The sequence below is a fragment of the Tursiops truncatus genome, chromosome 8 (genome assembly GCF_011762595.2).
Source record: "Tursiops truncatus isolate mTurTru1 chromosome 8, mTurTru1.mat.Y, whole genome shotgun sequence".
NCBI lineage: Eukaryota > Metazoa > Chordata > Mammalia > Artiodactyla > Delphinidae > Tursiops > Tursiops truncatus.
The window spans coordinates 44,261,505-44,278,743 of record NC_047041.1 but is presented as its reverse complement, the minus strand read 5'-3'; the positions used below and the strand labels follow the sequence as shown (position 1 = coordinate 44,278,743).

Below are 17,239 nucleotides of genomic sequence, written 5' to 3'. Positions count from 1 at the left end.
TCCTTTATAATTCCACTTTTCCTAAAATTAAATCTTAGGCCTGATTTTCAGCATGGTCTATCCTGTTGCTGAAGGAAGCGAAGGTCATTTTGATTGTTGCTTGGAGGTCTTTAAATTTTTACACCAGATCTTGAGTTGAGTGTTGGCTGACCCAAGTCTGTAATTCTTTTCCCTATGGAGTTTTATGGAAGTTAGCTCTGCAATCTCATGTCTTTCAAATACAAGAGCAATAGGATTTTACATCTGTCTGTATTCCATCCCAATCCACCTCATGAGAGTCTTAGTAATTATGGTGCTATAGCCTGCCAGGGATTAGCTCCCCTACATTATCCACCAGCAAGGGGGTCCCTGCTACCACCTGGTAGTGAATCACTCAGTTCAAACGCTGGTATTGAGGATCTGCTTCCTAAACCACCTCTGTCCCAACTAACTTAGGCGAGGTTTGGGTTCCCATAGAAGACCCTGAAACAGGATTTGAGTGAAAGTAGTTTATTTGGAAAGTGACCTAGGAAGCACCAGTAGAGGAGTGGGGAAGTGAGGAAAGAAGGAAATGAAGCCAGTAAAGGTTGCAGCAGGTGGGAAGGTTTCCCCTGTGGGAACCAAGGACCATTAGTACCACTGGGGTTGTCTAAGAGGCTGCATAGAGCATGCCTCAGAACTGGTCTTCCCAAGAGACAAAGAACCTAAGGTATTCACCCCCCAGTCCCTGCTATCATTGGTTTTGGGCTGCTCTGGAGACATTAACTCACTGGCCTGCCTGCCTCATGCGTCAAGAACTCCAGAGGCCAGAGAATGCCCTTAGGGAAAGGGTCACAAAGACAAATAATAGGAAGCTGTGTGGTTGGTACTTATGGAAACAATGACTGCCAAGATAATAAGGAGAGGATACCCCAAAACATCTGTTCCAAAGCTCCTGTGAGTGCATTATGAATATTAATGAAAAAATAGTGCCTTTAAACAGTAGTAGCTACCTGCAGCATACCTGCACCACAGCCATTGTGTAAAGCAAGATATCACCATGCATAGTTTAGTTGTTTCTCTGTATGTTGATTAGCTTGGCACCTTTCCTGACCAGAATATATGAGGATATATTCCTCTGCTTAACCAAAAATGTGTATATGTACTGCTTGCTTTCCTGACCTAAATGCCAATGTGAACTGTAGACATAGATGCTTTGAATTCATCTCCGTTTTAATAGTACCACTCCTTGAAGTGCATATTTTGCATCTTTTTGGAAATTAAATTTTAGAAATGGGTCTTGAGAACTATGGACACACAGTCAACAAAAAAGTTTAGAATACTAAGAAACTTAAAGCACTTGCAGAAATAAGGAAACAGCATCTTTTAATGTTTTATTTTCACTTGTGAAAATATATATAATATGTATGACACGCACAGAAGAGTCCCACAGCTTGAGTAGGACTAAAAGAGAAAGCTAAAAGAAAGGCACATACCAGGGGCAGTCTTTTCATAAAGTTTTCAGTTAAACCAACATTCAGGGCATGGCAAGGGACAGTAAAAGCAACAAAAGCACAGGAAGCCTGTGTACATGACTCTGAAGAGCTAAATCAGAGACAACTTTAGGTCTGTTGAGAATTGAGGTCATCTCTGGAGAAAATACTGTTTCTACTTAGTAGGCCTGTCAGACCAGCAGAGGATGTACTGAAATCTGAACAAAGACACCAGGGGCAAAGTGAAAACCGATGCTTAACTTGACAGCTAGCCTGTTCCTCTCCCCCTTCTCTTTCAGACCTGAGGCCTTGGCTGACTCAAAGAAGCAAATCACCGGGCCGACTCTGGCCCTGCACAATTATGGTCAGCTACAAGACAGAATTTTGTAACAGACTAAATATTTTAAAAGCTTGTAAACACTGTGCTGATGCTGAGAAAAACATAAAAAGAACATTTGCTATTTCTCTTAGAGGAAAGATACAGGCACAGATCTTTGGCTTTGCCCCAGATGTATCCCTATCCTGATATTTGCCCAAAACGGTAGGAACTGAGACACAATTCATGAGATGATTGGATCACTTCCATCATACGCCAGCATAGGAGCCTACTAGGATTTAGCACAGCTGGAGCAGCTGACAACCCTGGGAGATGTGAGATGGGGCTTCACGATGTCAGGCTGAATGGATTCCATCAGGTCACACTCGTTCGCAAGTATATGTTTCACCAGGCATCTGGAAGCTTCATCAATGTTGATATTTTCCTAAGGGGAGAAAACAGCTCTTATTATTCAGTATTCTACAACGATGCTATGGCAGAGATTTATATGAGACAAAAGGGCAGTATTTAAATATCTCTTCCTAAACCCTATCCGTGCATCCTCTTTCTATTCCCTTCACTCTCATTTATTACCTCTAAGAACTTTACTCTTTAGTCCTTCACAAAAGTGAAGTATGTATTTGTTTTGTCACTTAGGAGGAATAGTGTTTGGTGGGCTCACTTAGTAGACTGAATTTAAGTTAGAGGGCAATTTCCTTATTTTGACATACTCTTACATTATAGAATAATATTGTAGAAGACACAGTAAGTCTTCAATGTAAATTAGGTTCATAATTGCACTCTGCCAAATACTACTTTTGTGACCTTGATATGAAATAGGAATAATAAGACACCTCTTGCAGCAGTCATTAGTGGTTTCACAAGTACTTCTGGCTCTCTGCCTTCCAGTCAAATGGTAGGAGTGCCCTGCTCTGACCTCTTTGAAGTTAGGCATGGACACGTGACTCTCATGGGACAATGAAATGGGAGGATAAATGATGCGTCTCACTTTCACTTTCGTGTAGAAGCAATAAGAGACAATGCTCAATTCACCATGTTCTTTTCTCCCTGCTTCTGCAAACATGGAAAGCACAGAGATGGAAATTCTCTTGGCCTAAGTCTATGAATGAGGTTCAAAAAGAACCAAGTATCCTATGATGATTCATGTAGGATGAATGAGAATTATGACTTTAAGCCACTGAGATTTGGGGTTTTTTTTTTACTGTGACATTACTTAGACAATCCAGGTGGACATAACTCTTCAAAGAAAAATACGAAATCAGAAATATGAATCTAGTTTCAAGAATGAACTAAGCTTCAACTTGGAGAAAATATGGAGCAAACCTTTGAATCTAAACTATATTGTTTCATTCTTGGGAATCATGGCAATAAAAGCATTTGTGCCTCGGGAAAGATGTACAAGAATGTTTAGTGTAGAAATTTTCATAACCAATAAAGAAAGAAAACAGAAAAACTGGAAAAGCTGAGGACGCTCATGAACAGGAATGCAATACACACAACGTGGAATATTATGCAATCGCAGAACATGGATGAACCTTGAAAACATCATGCTAAGTGAAAGAAGCCAGTCACGAAGGACCACATATTGTACGATTCATTTACATGAAATGTCCAAAACAGGCAAATCGAAGGAGACAGAAAACAGATTGTTGGTGGTTGGCTAGGGCCGGGTGGGGAGAGGGGTTGTAGGGAATTGGAGTGATTGCTATTGGATGCAGGGTGGGTGGCGTTTCCTATTGGAGTGATGAAAATGTTCTAAAATTGGTTGTGGTGATGCCCGCACAACTCTGGACATACTAAAAACCATTGGATTGTACACCTTAAAGGGGTGAATTGTACGGCATATGAATTACATCTCAATAGAGTTAGAGGAAAAGAATGAGATTACTGGGTCAAATATATATATATAGTTTATTCAGTAACTATAGATTAAGTTGCCTTTTCTCTGCTAGTCAGAAAACTGAGAACTACAGAATATTTACTACTAATATACTAAACAAAAAACCTTGATCTCTTGTAAAGTCAGATTTGACTGTCTTTATCACAATTTGTAGAACTTCTCTGATGTGTCTCCTTATATTCAATGGAAAGAGAGAAGGACATTTTTGTCAAATTGTTTTGCCCCAAGGCCTTGTTGCCCAATCTGAAGTATAACTACTTATACCTAATTTTTGTATGTATGTCAGCGTTGCTGATATATTTTGAGATCATTGCGTGAAATCATATTACATGGAAGATGTATTGCATGAAATCATATTACACGGAAAATGTAAGAGGTAGTGATGTTTTCCAAATGGTATCTATGGCTAATGCAATTAGGTGTAAATATTCATTAGCACATTTCCGATCATTCAAGCCCAACCCTGAGCTCACTTGCTATGAAAGCTTAAGGTAACTTTTCAAGTTCCAGAAATAACAAACCTCTCCCATTTACAGAGCCTTAATAAAAATTCCTCTGAGGGTTTCTAAATCTAAAACAAGGTGAAGCTCTGGTTGCTTTTTTGTTTGTTTGTGATGTTGCTGTTACTCGTTTTTATACCAGACCAGAATTCACGTCTCTGAGCTTCCCTTTCCTCATCTGTATGACGTTCTCGATGAGAATACTTATCTAATAAAAAATTGCTTTTCTTTATGGGATGCAGGGGTTATTGGTGCTTTCACAGTGCTGGGCACTTCATATACATAATCCTATTTAAACCCATTTAAAGCCCTATAAGACAAGGATTCGTTTTTTGTTCTTATTTATTCCGTTGTTATTGTTGGGGTAGAGGTGAGAGTGACCTTTCTCCCTTCAGCTGAAGTATTTGCCTTACACCATGGAAACCAGTCCATAGAGAGTAACCATACTTCTGCCCTCTTCCCATCGCCCATGCTCACCATGCCTTCTGTCACTCTTCTCCCTAGTATCAGGCCCAGGGATCACATTGAAACTACCTGCTCCCAGGAAGTAATCTGACGTAGGCAGAGTCTGGATCTTTGGGACAGACCCAGGTCAATGCTTTGCTCTCAGGTCCAGCCACTTGTTTACGTGATCAGTTAGAAGCCTGGCCCATGGTCTTCCACTGCCTCTTATTCAAGGAAAGTGGGGAAGTGTAGCCTCACTTAGCCTCCCAGGCCTTGGCCTCTAGGGCCAGCACATCTCACTAAAGAAGCTCTAAATTTGGGTGGTCTGAGGTGCTTTCCTAGCGTTTAATAAACATATACTTTGATTCTCTTTTGCCTATTGCTTGTGTGTTGGGAAACGAGCCCCAAATACCAAACACAGGATATCATCGTGTCTGTTTACAGGTAAGAAAACTTAAGTTTAGAGAGATTAAGAGACCTCCCTCACAAAAGCATGCAGCAAATGGGTTTGAGGGCCAAAACTCACACCCAGGTGTTTCTGACATCAAAGCCTGGCTCTTACCAAGCTATATTCCTTTTCAAGACTTTTGAAAATCAAGTGCAATAACAAATAAAAGTTCTTACTACAGGGTTAGGCCCAGCGGATGCAAAATAAATCTTAGTCCCCTTCTCTTTCATAAAGCAAGTTTTAAGCATCAAAAAGGGCCTTCCTTCACATACAAGTTAGATTTGACAGTAGTATATTTAATACCTCCACTCAAATATTAACATCATAGTTAAATAGGGTTTTCTTTCATTAATGTACAAATTGGCAAAATCTACTAACGAAGAGGGTGAAGTGCGGACAAATGAATGAAAATCCATCATCATTATGAGAAGGACAACTAAAACCTAAGCCCAATTAGTGACAGCCTAGCAGGATCACTTTAGTAAAAGATAAGATGATGCTGGTGAAATTGTGACCTTTAACCCACTGAGTAAAGGCTGGCTGGTGTTAGGACTAAGGCAGGAGATTACGCAGGATGGTGTTCTGGACCAAGGAAGCCATCAGAACCAAGGAGCGGCTGTACCTGCTTTTAGATTTTATATAGGAACAGGGTAGCAGTCCATGATGACTGAGTCACAGTCATTCAAATAATATTATTTAGAGCCCCACTAAGTATGAGGCATACAAAGATAAAGAGGTTAAAATAAGCTCTGTCCTTGACTGAACTTATACTAGCAAGGTAAACAGCAGAGGTATATGGTTGGAAAGGGCATCTGGAGCGGGGTTACTGTAGAGCCTTGAATGCTAAGTTGGCCAGATAGAGTCACTGAGGTTTTTTTGCAACTGAAGTGTCAATAAACACAATCCGATACTAGACAAAACTATATGGACCCTTAGCACTCTTTTTAACTACTTAATCTTTCAGTGAGCACTTAGGAAATACCTATCATGTGTACCGTGGTGCTGGTTGCCATGGCATGCCTATTTCAGATTGGAACCTTCAAGAGGAAGCCAGGAAGAGGAGCAAGTACTTATATTGATCACATGCTTTCTACAAAAGGGTACAATGTACAGTGTCTAGAGGACAGGTCTGAAGCCAAACTCTAATCTCAGCTCCCACTTTCTGCTTGTGTGACCTTGGGAAAACTGTTTCAACCACTCCACTCCACACCTTAGTTTCCTCCTCTGTAAAAAGGGAATCAAGAGATCTACATTATAGGCAATTTAAAGTTAATACATGTTAATACTTAGAGCATGTGAGACACTTAGAACAGTGAAGGGGATAGGGCATACATTCAATAAATGTTATCTACATATTCTCCTCACTTAATTATCAGGAGAACATGATAATGTGTGTATTCTATTCCTTCACTTTGCGGCTGAAGAAACTGAGATTGAGTAGGCATAAGTGGCTGGTCCCAAGACACACACTGGTAAGTGGTAGGGCCAGGTGTGAGTCCAGGGAGAACAGTAAACACTAATATTTGCCGTGATCTTTACTATATACTCACTACAAAAAGGCAAGATGTATAGTGTTTAGGGCACATGCTTGGAATCCCTTATCTCAAGTCCCCCTAAATATTTCCCCCAAATAAATAAAGGAACACAGCATGGGCAGGGTGTGTGTTTCCAGCATTAAAAGGGTAAGAAAGGGCTTCCCTGGTGGCGCAGTGGTTGAGAGTCCGCCTACCAATGCAGGGACACGGGTTGTGTGCTCCGGTCCGGGAAGATCCCACATGCCGCGGAGCGGCTGGGCCCGTGAACCATGGCCGCTGAGCCTGCGCGTCCGGAGCCTGTGCTCCTCACGGGAGAGGCCACAACAGTGAGAGGCCCGCGTACCGCAAAAAAAAAAAAAAAAAGGTAAGAAGTTGCAGTCAGGGTCTCAGGCAAGGCTACTTTGCATTGCTGGTCCTTCCTGTCTTTCTGTACACCACTGCTGAAATCACACCAAGACTTCGGCTAGGAGAAGAATAGCAATACAGAACTAACTTCCCTCTCCCCTTCTGTGCAAAGTGAGCATGAATAATCAAACCCTGCCTGAAAAAACCATACGTTGGACCTTTTGGCAATTAGATTCCAATATAATTGATTGTGCTACGTGGCAGCCAAGCAGACACAAGCCCACATTTTCTAGGTGACTGTTGAAGCCGAGCTGCTGTACAAGTGCAAAAACTACCTGGGAATTTTTATTGATGTGTATTCTAGAAGAGCTGTAAATAACACCTCCAGGAGCATCTTTTTGCTGTAAGGTAATTATACATCCTCTGGCTTTCAAGAGAACGCACACTTAGACTGAATCTGACTGTGATTTATTTCACATATTTGCAATAATGAGAGATGGTCTATTGTGGCTGACTACTTTAGGTTGATGTGTGCTCATGTTTATGTCTCTGCTCAGAATCTTTTAATTTATATCAATAAGCAGGTGCCTGAGAAATAAGCTTAAAATGCCTAACAAAGCCTTTTAGTAAAAACAATTGGTAGTAACTACCGGAGTATTTTTGTGTCTACTCCCAGCTGGGCATATAGCAGGGTGCTTTACTTATGAGACATTGTTTCTCATCCATCCTCACGAAAATCTATTTAAGAACTAATAGCCATATTTTAAAGGTAAGGAACTTTAACCTTTAAACAAGTTTGAGTAACTTAACCAGAGCGGAACAAGATCTCAGTCAATCTGTCATTCCAACCAAGAGCACCCTAACTGCACTTTCTTACTCTGCTCCCATTCATGGCCATACCTCCAAGATTAAAACAGATATTAAGGGCTTCCCTGGTGGCGCAGTGGTTGAGATCTGCCTGCTAATGCAGGGGAAAACGGGTTCGAGCCTGTTCTGGGAGGATCCCACATGCCGCGGAGCAACTAGGCCCGTGAGCCACAATGACTGAGCCTGCGTGTCTGGAGCCCTGTGCTCCGCAATAGGAGATGCCACGATAGTGAGGGGCCCGTGCAACCGCGATGAAGAGTGGCCCCCGCTTGCCACAACTAGAGAAACCCTCGCACAGAAACGAAGACCCCACACAGCAAAAATAAAACAAATAAATAATTTTTTTTAAAAAAAACAGATATTAAAATATTTTATTTCTAAATCAGTAGTTCTCAGTCCTGGCTGCATATTCAAGTCCTTGGAGAGTTCAAAAAAATCTATTACCAGGACCCCCCCTCCCAGACATTGGTCTGGATGAGGCCCCAGCATAAGCATTTTTAAAGATCTTCCACTTCTTTAAAAATGTGCATCAATAAAAAAGAGACGAAATAATGCCATTGCAAAGCAACATGGATGGACCTAGAGATTGTCATACTGAGTGAAGCAAGTCAGACAGAGAAAGACAAATATCATATGATATCACCTATATATGGAATCTAAAAAAATGGTACAAATGAACTTATTTACAAAACAGGAATAGAGTCACAGATGTAGAAAACAATCTTACGGTTACCAGGGGGGAAAGGGGTGGGGAGGGATAAATTAGGAGATTGGGACTGACATATACACACTACTATATATAACATAGATAACTATTAAGGACCTACTGTATAGCACAGGAACTCTACTCAAGACTATGACCTATATGGAAATGTCTAAAAAAGAGTGAGTATAGGTATTGTATACTGATTCACCGTGCTGTAGAGCAGAAACTAACACAGCATTTTAAATCAACTATAATCCAATAAAATTTTTTTAAAATGTGCATCCAGATTTGAGACACACTCATATAATTAAGAAGGCCTTGAAAGATGCTCCTTTTTATTTCAATTGTGAACTCTCCTGGAAATAAACATTTAATACAGTGATTTTAAGCTGTGTGACTCGGATCTTCCCAGAGAGAAGGCCATATAAACTATCTGAGGTCTTGTGTACGTGTCCTTTTTTTAATTTAGCTCTTCAGAACATCTGTCTGGTGGCAAATTATTTAATCTCGACCCCTGGTGCAGACAGCAAAAACATCCCAGCAGAAAACCTTCACATCTGCCTAGTTAGAAGCTGCAGAGAATTCACCCTCCCGTAATCTTTCCAAATACAGCAACCTCACATAACACCAAGTGTACCAGAAGCTCTGAGGTTAGGCACTAATTCCTCAGCCCTGTGAAATTTTAATTTAGAGAAGGTGGCCGCACTAGATAATAACACAGTGTAAGAGTCTCACACAGACAGTGTTTCTCTGAAAATACTTTCTCTAGAAGATTCAGCACTCGTTTACGGAGCACGTAAGTGCCAAGCCTTTTGCTAGCTCTCATTTACCGTAGTTCAAGTCTAATGGGGCAACACAGTGGACACCTTTAGTTTTTTTGTCTGTACGGCATCTTTTCCCCTCCTTATCTCCCATATCACTCCATCACTCCTCCTTTCCTTTGGGTAACTGCTTTCCTCCCATTGGCAATCATGAGCTTCTGCTTGGCCTCCTCCACACTGAGTCCTATATCTCAGACATCGTTCTCAGAAGCTGTCACTTCATTTACTCTTCAAAATAAAGCCAAGGTGGGACGGTACTGCCCTTATTTGACAGAACAGGAAAGTGAGGTTCAGGAGAAGCTATGACAGACTCAAGGTCTCTCCAGCGAGAGTAAGGGTCCGAATCGGGCTCCCAATCCATCCTCAAGGTTCTATATTTTCTCTTCTTCTTCTCCTTGCTGATGTCTTAAAGTCTCTGGCCAACAGTTGGTAAGTGCCCAAGCGAAGGTCCTACCGAAATCCAGAGCCCGTGGTTTTTTTGCACTTTGTCCCACTAGACTTCTTCATGAAAGGAAGAACAGACGTGGAGAAGTGTGATTCCAGGACAAACCAGGTCCTAATCATGTCCTATTAATCTGAAAGCTACCAGACTTCAGTCTATCTAATGGGCACTGGGAAGACAGATGGAGCCATTTTGTCTCTGATTTGTGACACAAGGATAGAGTCCCATTGTCAGCATGGAGATATGGGGGAGGTGAAGAGGAGGTGTTCACGTTGGCAAATCAACGGAAAAGGAACCCAAAGAGTAAAATGTGTCACCTATGAACAAAGTGAGGTCCTAGCCCACCATCCACACCCCACCATCGCCCTAGCTCAGTCCCTGTCCTTTACACACATAGATGTCAAATCCATCTCACACCCCCTTTTCCCCCTCTTCTCTACAGTCCCAGGGCCACCTACATTAAAACTCTCTTCCCTTATCTCCTCTCACCACTCTAGTACATCTGGACCTCCACTTCAGCCGTAGAGCATCTCCAGACTTAGAGAGACCACCTCAATATTAAAGAGGGAGGGAAATTAGACATCACTAATTCAACCGGCTATTTTTTTTTTTTTTTTGCGGTATGCGGGCCTCTCACTGTTTGTGGCCTATCCCGTTGCGGAGCACAGGCTCCGGACGCGCAGGTTTCAGCAGCCATGGCTCATGGGCCCAGCCGCTCCGCGGCATGTGGGATCTTCCCGGACCGGGGCACACCACCCGTGTTCCCCTGCATCGGCAGGCGGACTCTCAACCACTGCGCACCAGGGAAGCCCTAACCTGCTATATTTGATGCATCAGGAAATTAAGGCACAGAAGAAGGAAAGTGACTTGCCTAGCATCACACAGGCTACCTCTTAGTTCCTTGCTGCTTGCACAACGCTTTGCTCTAGAAACATTATCTCTTCTGAGTAGCCATCTCTCAGCCTCTGAAATGTTCTGAAATGTATCTGAAATGCTTGGCACTTTCTACCCACCTGGCACTTACCATGACTCATAACTGCCCGTTGTCATTCTGTTTGTGTTCCCGGTTCCCAGTACAGAGCCTAGTGTATAGAGAACTCTAAACAACGTTACCCAAAATTAGCTGATACCTGTTTGATACCTTTTTATAGGCCAGGTACCTTTTAAAGTGCTTTAACTGTATTAACTAACTCAATCCTCATGAAAACTCCAGTGAAGAAACTGGGGTACAGAGATGTTAAAATTTTTTCCCTAGGCTTACACAGCCAGCAATCAAACTTTTTTTGGCACCTGATTCTTCTACCCGGCTCAGACCACTACTATGACCCCAGAAAGTTTCCAGAGCTCTTAAATGGCAAAGCAGAGACTCAAACCCAGGCCCCGGTCTTATCCTACTGTGTCATACTCCTCCTCTATAATGTTTGCTAAGGAATAAGCTGAAGTCTCATCTCAAAAAGAGAATAATGTTCATAAACATAAGTTGTAAAACCTATCAGTTAGCTGAATTTAAAAATAACCCTATTAATGAAGACAAAAGCCTTCAGTCAAAAGACTTTTTCTTCATTCACATCAGGTTTTGAGAAGATAAATGGCCACAGACACAAAATGTTAATATAATAAACTGCTTGACATTTATTGTACACTTACCATGGCAACCTTCACATCAGGTCCTATGCATGTACCTTCATAGATAAATAAATCTCATTAACCTTGTACACCATGGAGGGGTGGCTAATACTATAACCTGTTTTACAGATTAGAAAACTGAAACCACATATAGGATAGCTACTTAGCCACAGTAGTGCTGAGCTTAATCCAAAGTCCATATTTTATGGAATGCTAACGACGAGAAGGAAAGTACCGCTTTTACAATTTCATTTTACTGTGATTAATGTTTTCATTCTGACACCTCTATGTTGACCAATCCCAAACTGAGACTAGAACATTGCTGTCCCAGGAGTGACGGGAAGAGAATAAGCTTTTGGAGTCCAAGCTTTGAACTTGGTTTGCCACTTACTTCTGCAGACCACGGGCAAGACCAAATCCTAGACTTCCCTGCTTAATCTTGTAAATGAGGTATGACAACTACACTTTAACAGGGTACGTGTTTGAATTAAATGGTTTTTTACACACCGGAATGAAGCACCTGACTTACATATACATCCCTCAGATGACTACCATGCTCCTTCTTGTGGTCCTGCTTCTCTTCACCTTCTCCCCTTTAAGTCATTCTTCAGTGGATCACCTCTCATAAGAAGTGTGCCCTCTAACTCCCCCAGACTGCGACAAGAACCACGCTCTTCAGGGAATCTATCACTGGTCAATATTACAGCTCGTTTGTCACTGTATCTTCACAGCACAGGGGGCTACTGGGGGCCTTATTGCTGTGCCTAGTGTCCCCTAGGGCAGTGGCTGCAGGATAGGCACCTTGGAATATACTCGGTAACTGAATGCACAATTAATAAATTAATGGATGGATGGATGAACAATCAATGTGGTCCTCAGAAGTGTAACAAGTTCAGGTTTTCAACCTAAAAATAATTTCAGATGTGGGTGATTTCTTGTAGGGAGTGAAAAGGAAAACTTTCACCACAGAATTTACTTAACAAGTCAAACTGCCTGTTCTTATCTTGTTTCCCAGCTATGATTTGACACCATTCCTTTTTTTTTATTTTTTCTTTTTTTGGCGGTACTGCGGGCCTCCTCACTGCTGTGGCCTCTCCCGTTTTGCGAGCACATACTCGTACGCGCAGCTCAGCGCCATGCTCACAGGCCCCATCTGCTCCACGGCGATGTGGGATCTTCCCGACCGGGGCACGACCCGTGTCCCCTGCATCGGCCAGGCGGACTCCCAACCCACTGGCGCCACCAGGGAATCCCTGACACCATTCTTTTAGTTAAAACGAAGGAAGACTGACTGACAGTTTATAAAATTGAGCTGAACTGCTAAAGGCATTTTGCAATTGACTGGGGGGGGGAACCCTATTCTGGAGTACTGCTTTCACTCTTTTAAAAATAATTCTCATATCTTGTTTGCTTCAAAATGATTTCAGGGTCTGGAAATATGGCGGAAGAGTAAGATTTGGAGATCACCTTCTCCCCACAGATACCAGAATACATCTACCGTGACAATCCTTACGAACACCTCTGAACGCTGGTAGAAGACTCAGACCTCCCAAATGGAGAGGGGATTAAGAGCGCTGCTTAAGGAGATCTAGAGATAGGTGCGAGCCGCGGCTACCGCGGCGGACCCCAGAGATGGGCATGAGACGCTAAGCTGCTGCTGCCGCCACCAAGAAGCCTGTTGTGCGAAGCACAGGTCACTATCCACACCCCTCTCTGGGGAGCCTGTGCAGCCAGCCACTGCCCAGGGTCCCAGGATCCAGCAACACTACCCCGGAGAACGCAACAGCGCGCTGCAGACTGGTGCAAACGTCCGACGGGCCTCTGCCGCTGCAGGCTACGCCCCGCATCGTGCCCCTCCCCCAACCCCCGGCCTGAGAGCAGAGCCCCGAGTCAGCGGCTCCTTTAACCCCGTCCTGTCTGAGGTAACACGACGCCTCCAGCGACCTACACGCAAATGCGGGGCCAAATTCCAAAGCTGGAGCCCAGGGAGCTTGTTTGAACAAAGAAGAGAAGGGAAATCTGTCCCAGCCAGCTCAGGAGCACCGATTCCATCTCCACACTCAACCTGATTACCTGCATCTGTGGAATAATACCTGATGACAATGAATCATCCCAAATTGAGGAGTGGACCTTTGAGACCAAGCATTTATTTTTTTTCCCCCCTTTACTCTTTTGTTGAGTGATGGTGTATGGGTATAGCGTCCTGTGTGAGATATTGTCTTCATAGCTTTTGGCTTTCACCATTTGTCTAGGGTTCTATCTGTCCATTTTTTTTGTTTTGTTTTGTTTTTACTTTTTAAAAATTTTTTTTCTTATTTTTTTATTTTAATAACTTTATTGATCTTACTTTATTTTATTTTACCCTCTTTCTTTTTTTCTGTCCTTTCTACTTTTTTTTCTCCCTTTTATTCTGAGCTGTTGGTGGATGAAAGGCTCTTGGTGCTCCCGTCAGGAGTTCGATTGCTGCGCCATTCTGAGGTGGGAGAGAGCCACTCAGACACTGGTTCACAAGAGACCTCCCAGCTCCACAGAATATCAAATGCGAAAATCTCCCCGAGATCTCCATTCTCAACACCAGCACCCAGCTCACTCAACAACCAGCAAGCTACAGTGCTGGACACCCTATCCACAACAACTAGCAAGACAGAAACACACCCCACCCATTCGCAGAAAGGCTGCTAAAATCATCAAAGCCACAAACACCCCAAAACATACACCCAACTGGACCTGCCCACCATAAGACAAGATCCAGCCTCGCCCATCAGACACAGGCACTAGTCCCCTCCACCACGAAGCCGACATAACCGCTTTAACCAACTTTAGCCACTGGGACAGACACAAAAACAACGGGAAACTACTAAGACCTGGCAGCCTGCAAAAAGAGACCCTAAACACAGTAGATAAGCAAAATGAGAAACAGAAAAACACACAGCTAGATGAAGGAGCAAGAATCAAAAAACCCACCAGACGATAACAAATGAAGAGGAAAGGCAGTCTACCTGAAAAAGAATTCAAATAATGATAGTAAAGATGATCCAAAATCTTGGAATGACGAATAGACAACATGCCAAGAAACATTTAACAAGGACCTAGAAGAACTAAAGATGAAACAAGCAATGATGAACACAAAATAATGAAATTAAAAATACTCTAGACGGGATCAATAGCAGAATAACTGAGGCAAGAAAACGGATAAGTGACCTGGGAGATAAAATAGTGGAAATAACTACTGCAGAGCAGAATAAGAATTTAAAAGAACTGAGACAGTCTCAGAGACCTCTGGGACAACATTAAAATGCACCAACATTTCGAATTATAGGGGTTCCAGAAGAAAAGAGAAAAAGAAAGGGACTGAGAAATATTTGAAGAGATTATAGTTGAAATTTCCCTAATATCGGAAAGGGAATAGTTACTCAAGTCCAGAAAGCACAGAGAGTCCCATACAGGATAAATCCTAGGAGAAACACGCCAAGACACATATTAATCAAACTGAAAATTAAATACAAAGAAAACATATTAAAAGCAGCAAGGGAAAAACAACAAATACACACAAGAGAATCCCCATAAGGTTAACAGCTGATCTTGCAGCAGAAACTCTGCAAGCCAGAAGGGACTGGCAGGACATATTTAAAGTGATGAAGGAGAAAACCTCCAACCAAGATTACTCTACCCAGCATGGATCTCATTCAGATTTGACGAGAAAATTAAAACCTTTTACAGACAAGCAAAAGCTGAGAGAGTTCAGCACCAACAAACCAGCTTTACAACAATGCTAAAGGAACTTCTCTAGGCAAGAAACACGAAGAGAAGGAAAAGACCTACAATAACAAACCCCAAAACTTAAGAAAATGGGAATAGGAACATACATATCGATAATTACCTAAATATAATGGATTAAATGCTCCCACCAAAAGAAACACAGACTGGCTGAATGGATACAAAACAAGACCCATATATATGCTGTCTACAAGAGACCCACTGCAGACCTAGAGACACATACAGACTGAACGTAGGGGATAGAAAAGATATTCTATGCAAATGTAACCAAAGAAGCTGGAGGCAGCAATTCTCATATCAGACAAATATAGACTTTAAAATAAAGACAATTAGAAGAGACAAAGAAGGACACTACATAATGATCAGGGATTGATCCAGAAGAAATATAAAAATTGTAAATATTTATGCACCCCACATAGGAGCACCTCAATACATAAGGCAAATACTAACAGCCATAAAGGGGAAATCGACAGTAACAGATTCATAGTAGGGGACTTTTAACACTCCACTTTCACCAATGGCCAGATCATCCCAAAATGAAAATAAATAAGGAAACACAAGCTTTAAATGATACATTAAAGAAGATGGACTTAATTGATATTTTAACATACCATCCGAAAACAAGAATACACATTTTTCTCAAGTGCTCCTGGAACATTCTCCAGGACAGATCATATCTTGGGTCACAATCAAGCTTGGGTAAATTTACGAAAATTGAAATTGTATCACGAATCTTTTCCAACCACAATGCATGAGACTAGATATCAATTACAGGAAAATAATCTGTAAAACTACAAACACTGGAGGTTAAACATACACTACTTAATAACGAAGTGATCACTGAAGAAATCAAAGAGGAAATTAAAAAATACCTAGAAACAAATGACAAATGGAGACATGAACGACACAAAAACCTATGGTATGCAGCAAAAGCAGTTCTAAGAGGGAAGTTTATAGCAATACATCCTACCTTAAGAAACAGGAAACATCTCGAATAAACAACCTAACCTTGCACTCAAGCATTAGAGAAAGAAACCAAAAAAACCCCAAAGTTCGCAGAGGAAAGAAATCATAAGATCAGATCAGAAATAAATGAAAAAGAAATGAAGAAACGATAGCAAAGATCAAAAAACTAAAGCTGGTTCTTTGAGAAGATAAACAAAATTTGATAAACCATTAGTGAGACTCATCAAGAAAAAAAAAGGGAGAAGACTCAAAATCAATAGAATTAGAAATGAAAAGGAGAAGTAACACTTGACTGCAGAAATACAAAGATCATGAGAGATTACTAAAACAACTCTACGCCAATAAACTGGCCAACCTGGAAGAAATGACAAATTCTTAGAAAAGCACAATCTGCCAAGACTGAACCATGAAGAAATAAAAAATATGAACAGACCAATCACAAGCACTGAATTGAAACTGTGATGTAAACTCTTCCATTCAAACAAAGCCCAGGACCACATGGCTTCATAGGTGAATTCTATCAAAACATTTAGAGAAGAGCTACACCTATCCTTCTCAAAACTCTTCCAAAATATATGCCGAAAGGAGGACACTCCAAACTCATTCTACGAGGCCCACCATCACCCTGATACAAATCCAGACGGATGTTCACCAAAGAAAGAAAACTACAGCCAATAGCACTGATGAACATAAGATGCTAAAAAATACTCCAACAAAATACTAGCAAACAGAATCCAACAGCACATTAAAAGGATCATAACACCGTGATCACATGGGTTTACACAAGGAATGCAAGGATTCTTCAATATACGCCAAATCAAATTCAACGTGATACCATATTAAACAAATTGGAAGGATACAAACCATTGATCATCTCAATAGATGCGAGAGAAAAGCTTCGACAAAATTCAACACCCATTTAATGAATAAAAACTCTGGCAGAAAGTAGCATAGAGGGAATTTCCCTCAACATCATGTGGCCATATATGACAAACCCACAGCTAACATCGTCCTCAATGGTGGAAAAAAACTGAAAGCATTTCCACTAAGATCATGAACAACACAAGGTTGCCC

The 17,239-nt window shown here is 41.7% G+C and overlaps 1 protein-coding gene across 2 annotated transcripts in view; it reads right to left on the bottom strand.

The window, feature by feature from the left end:
- Positions 1-1,327: 1,327 nt before the first annotated feature.
- The window catches only part of RAB38 (RAB38, member RAS oncogene family), a 102,253-nt gene continuing 86,341 nt past the window's right edge, over positions 1,328-17,239 (bottom strand). For both annotated transcript variants that reach the window (XM_073808328.1, XM_019948712.3), the window contains exon 3: positions 1,328-2,212. In XM_073808328.1, coding sequence (XP_073664429.1) covers positions 2,060-2,212 — 153 coding nt within the window. In that variant the 3' untranslated portion in view covers positions 1,328-2,059. The remainder of the gene's footprint in view (positions 2,213-17,239) is intronic.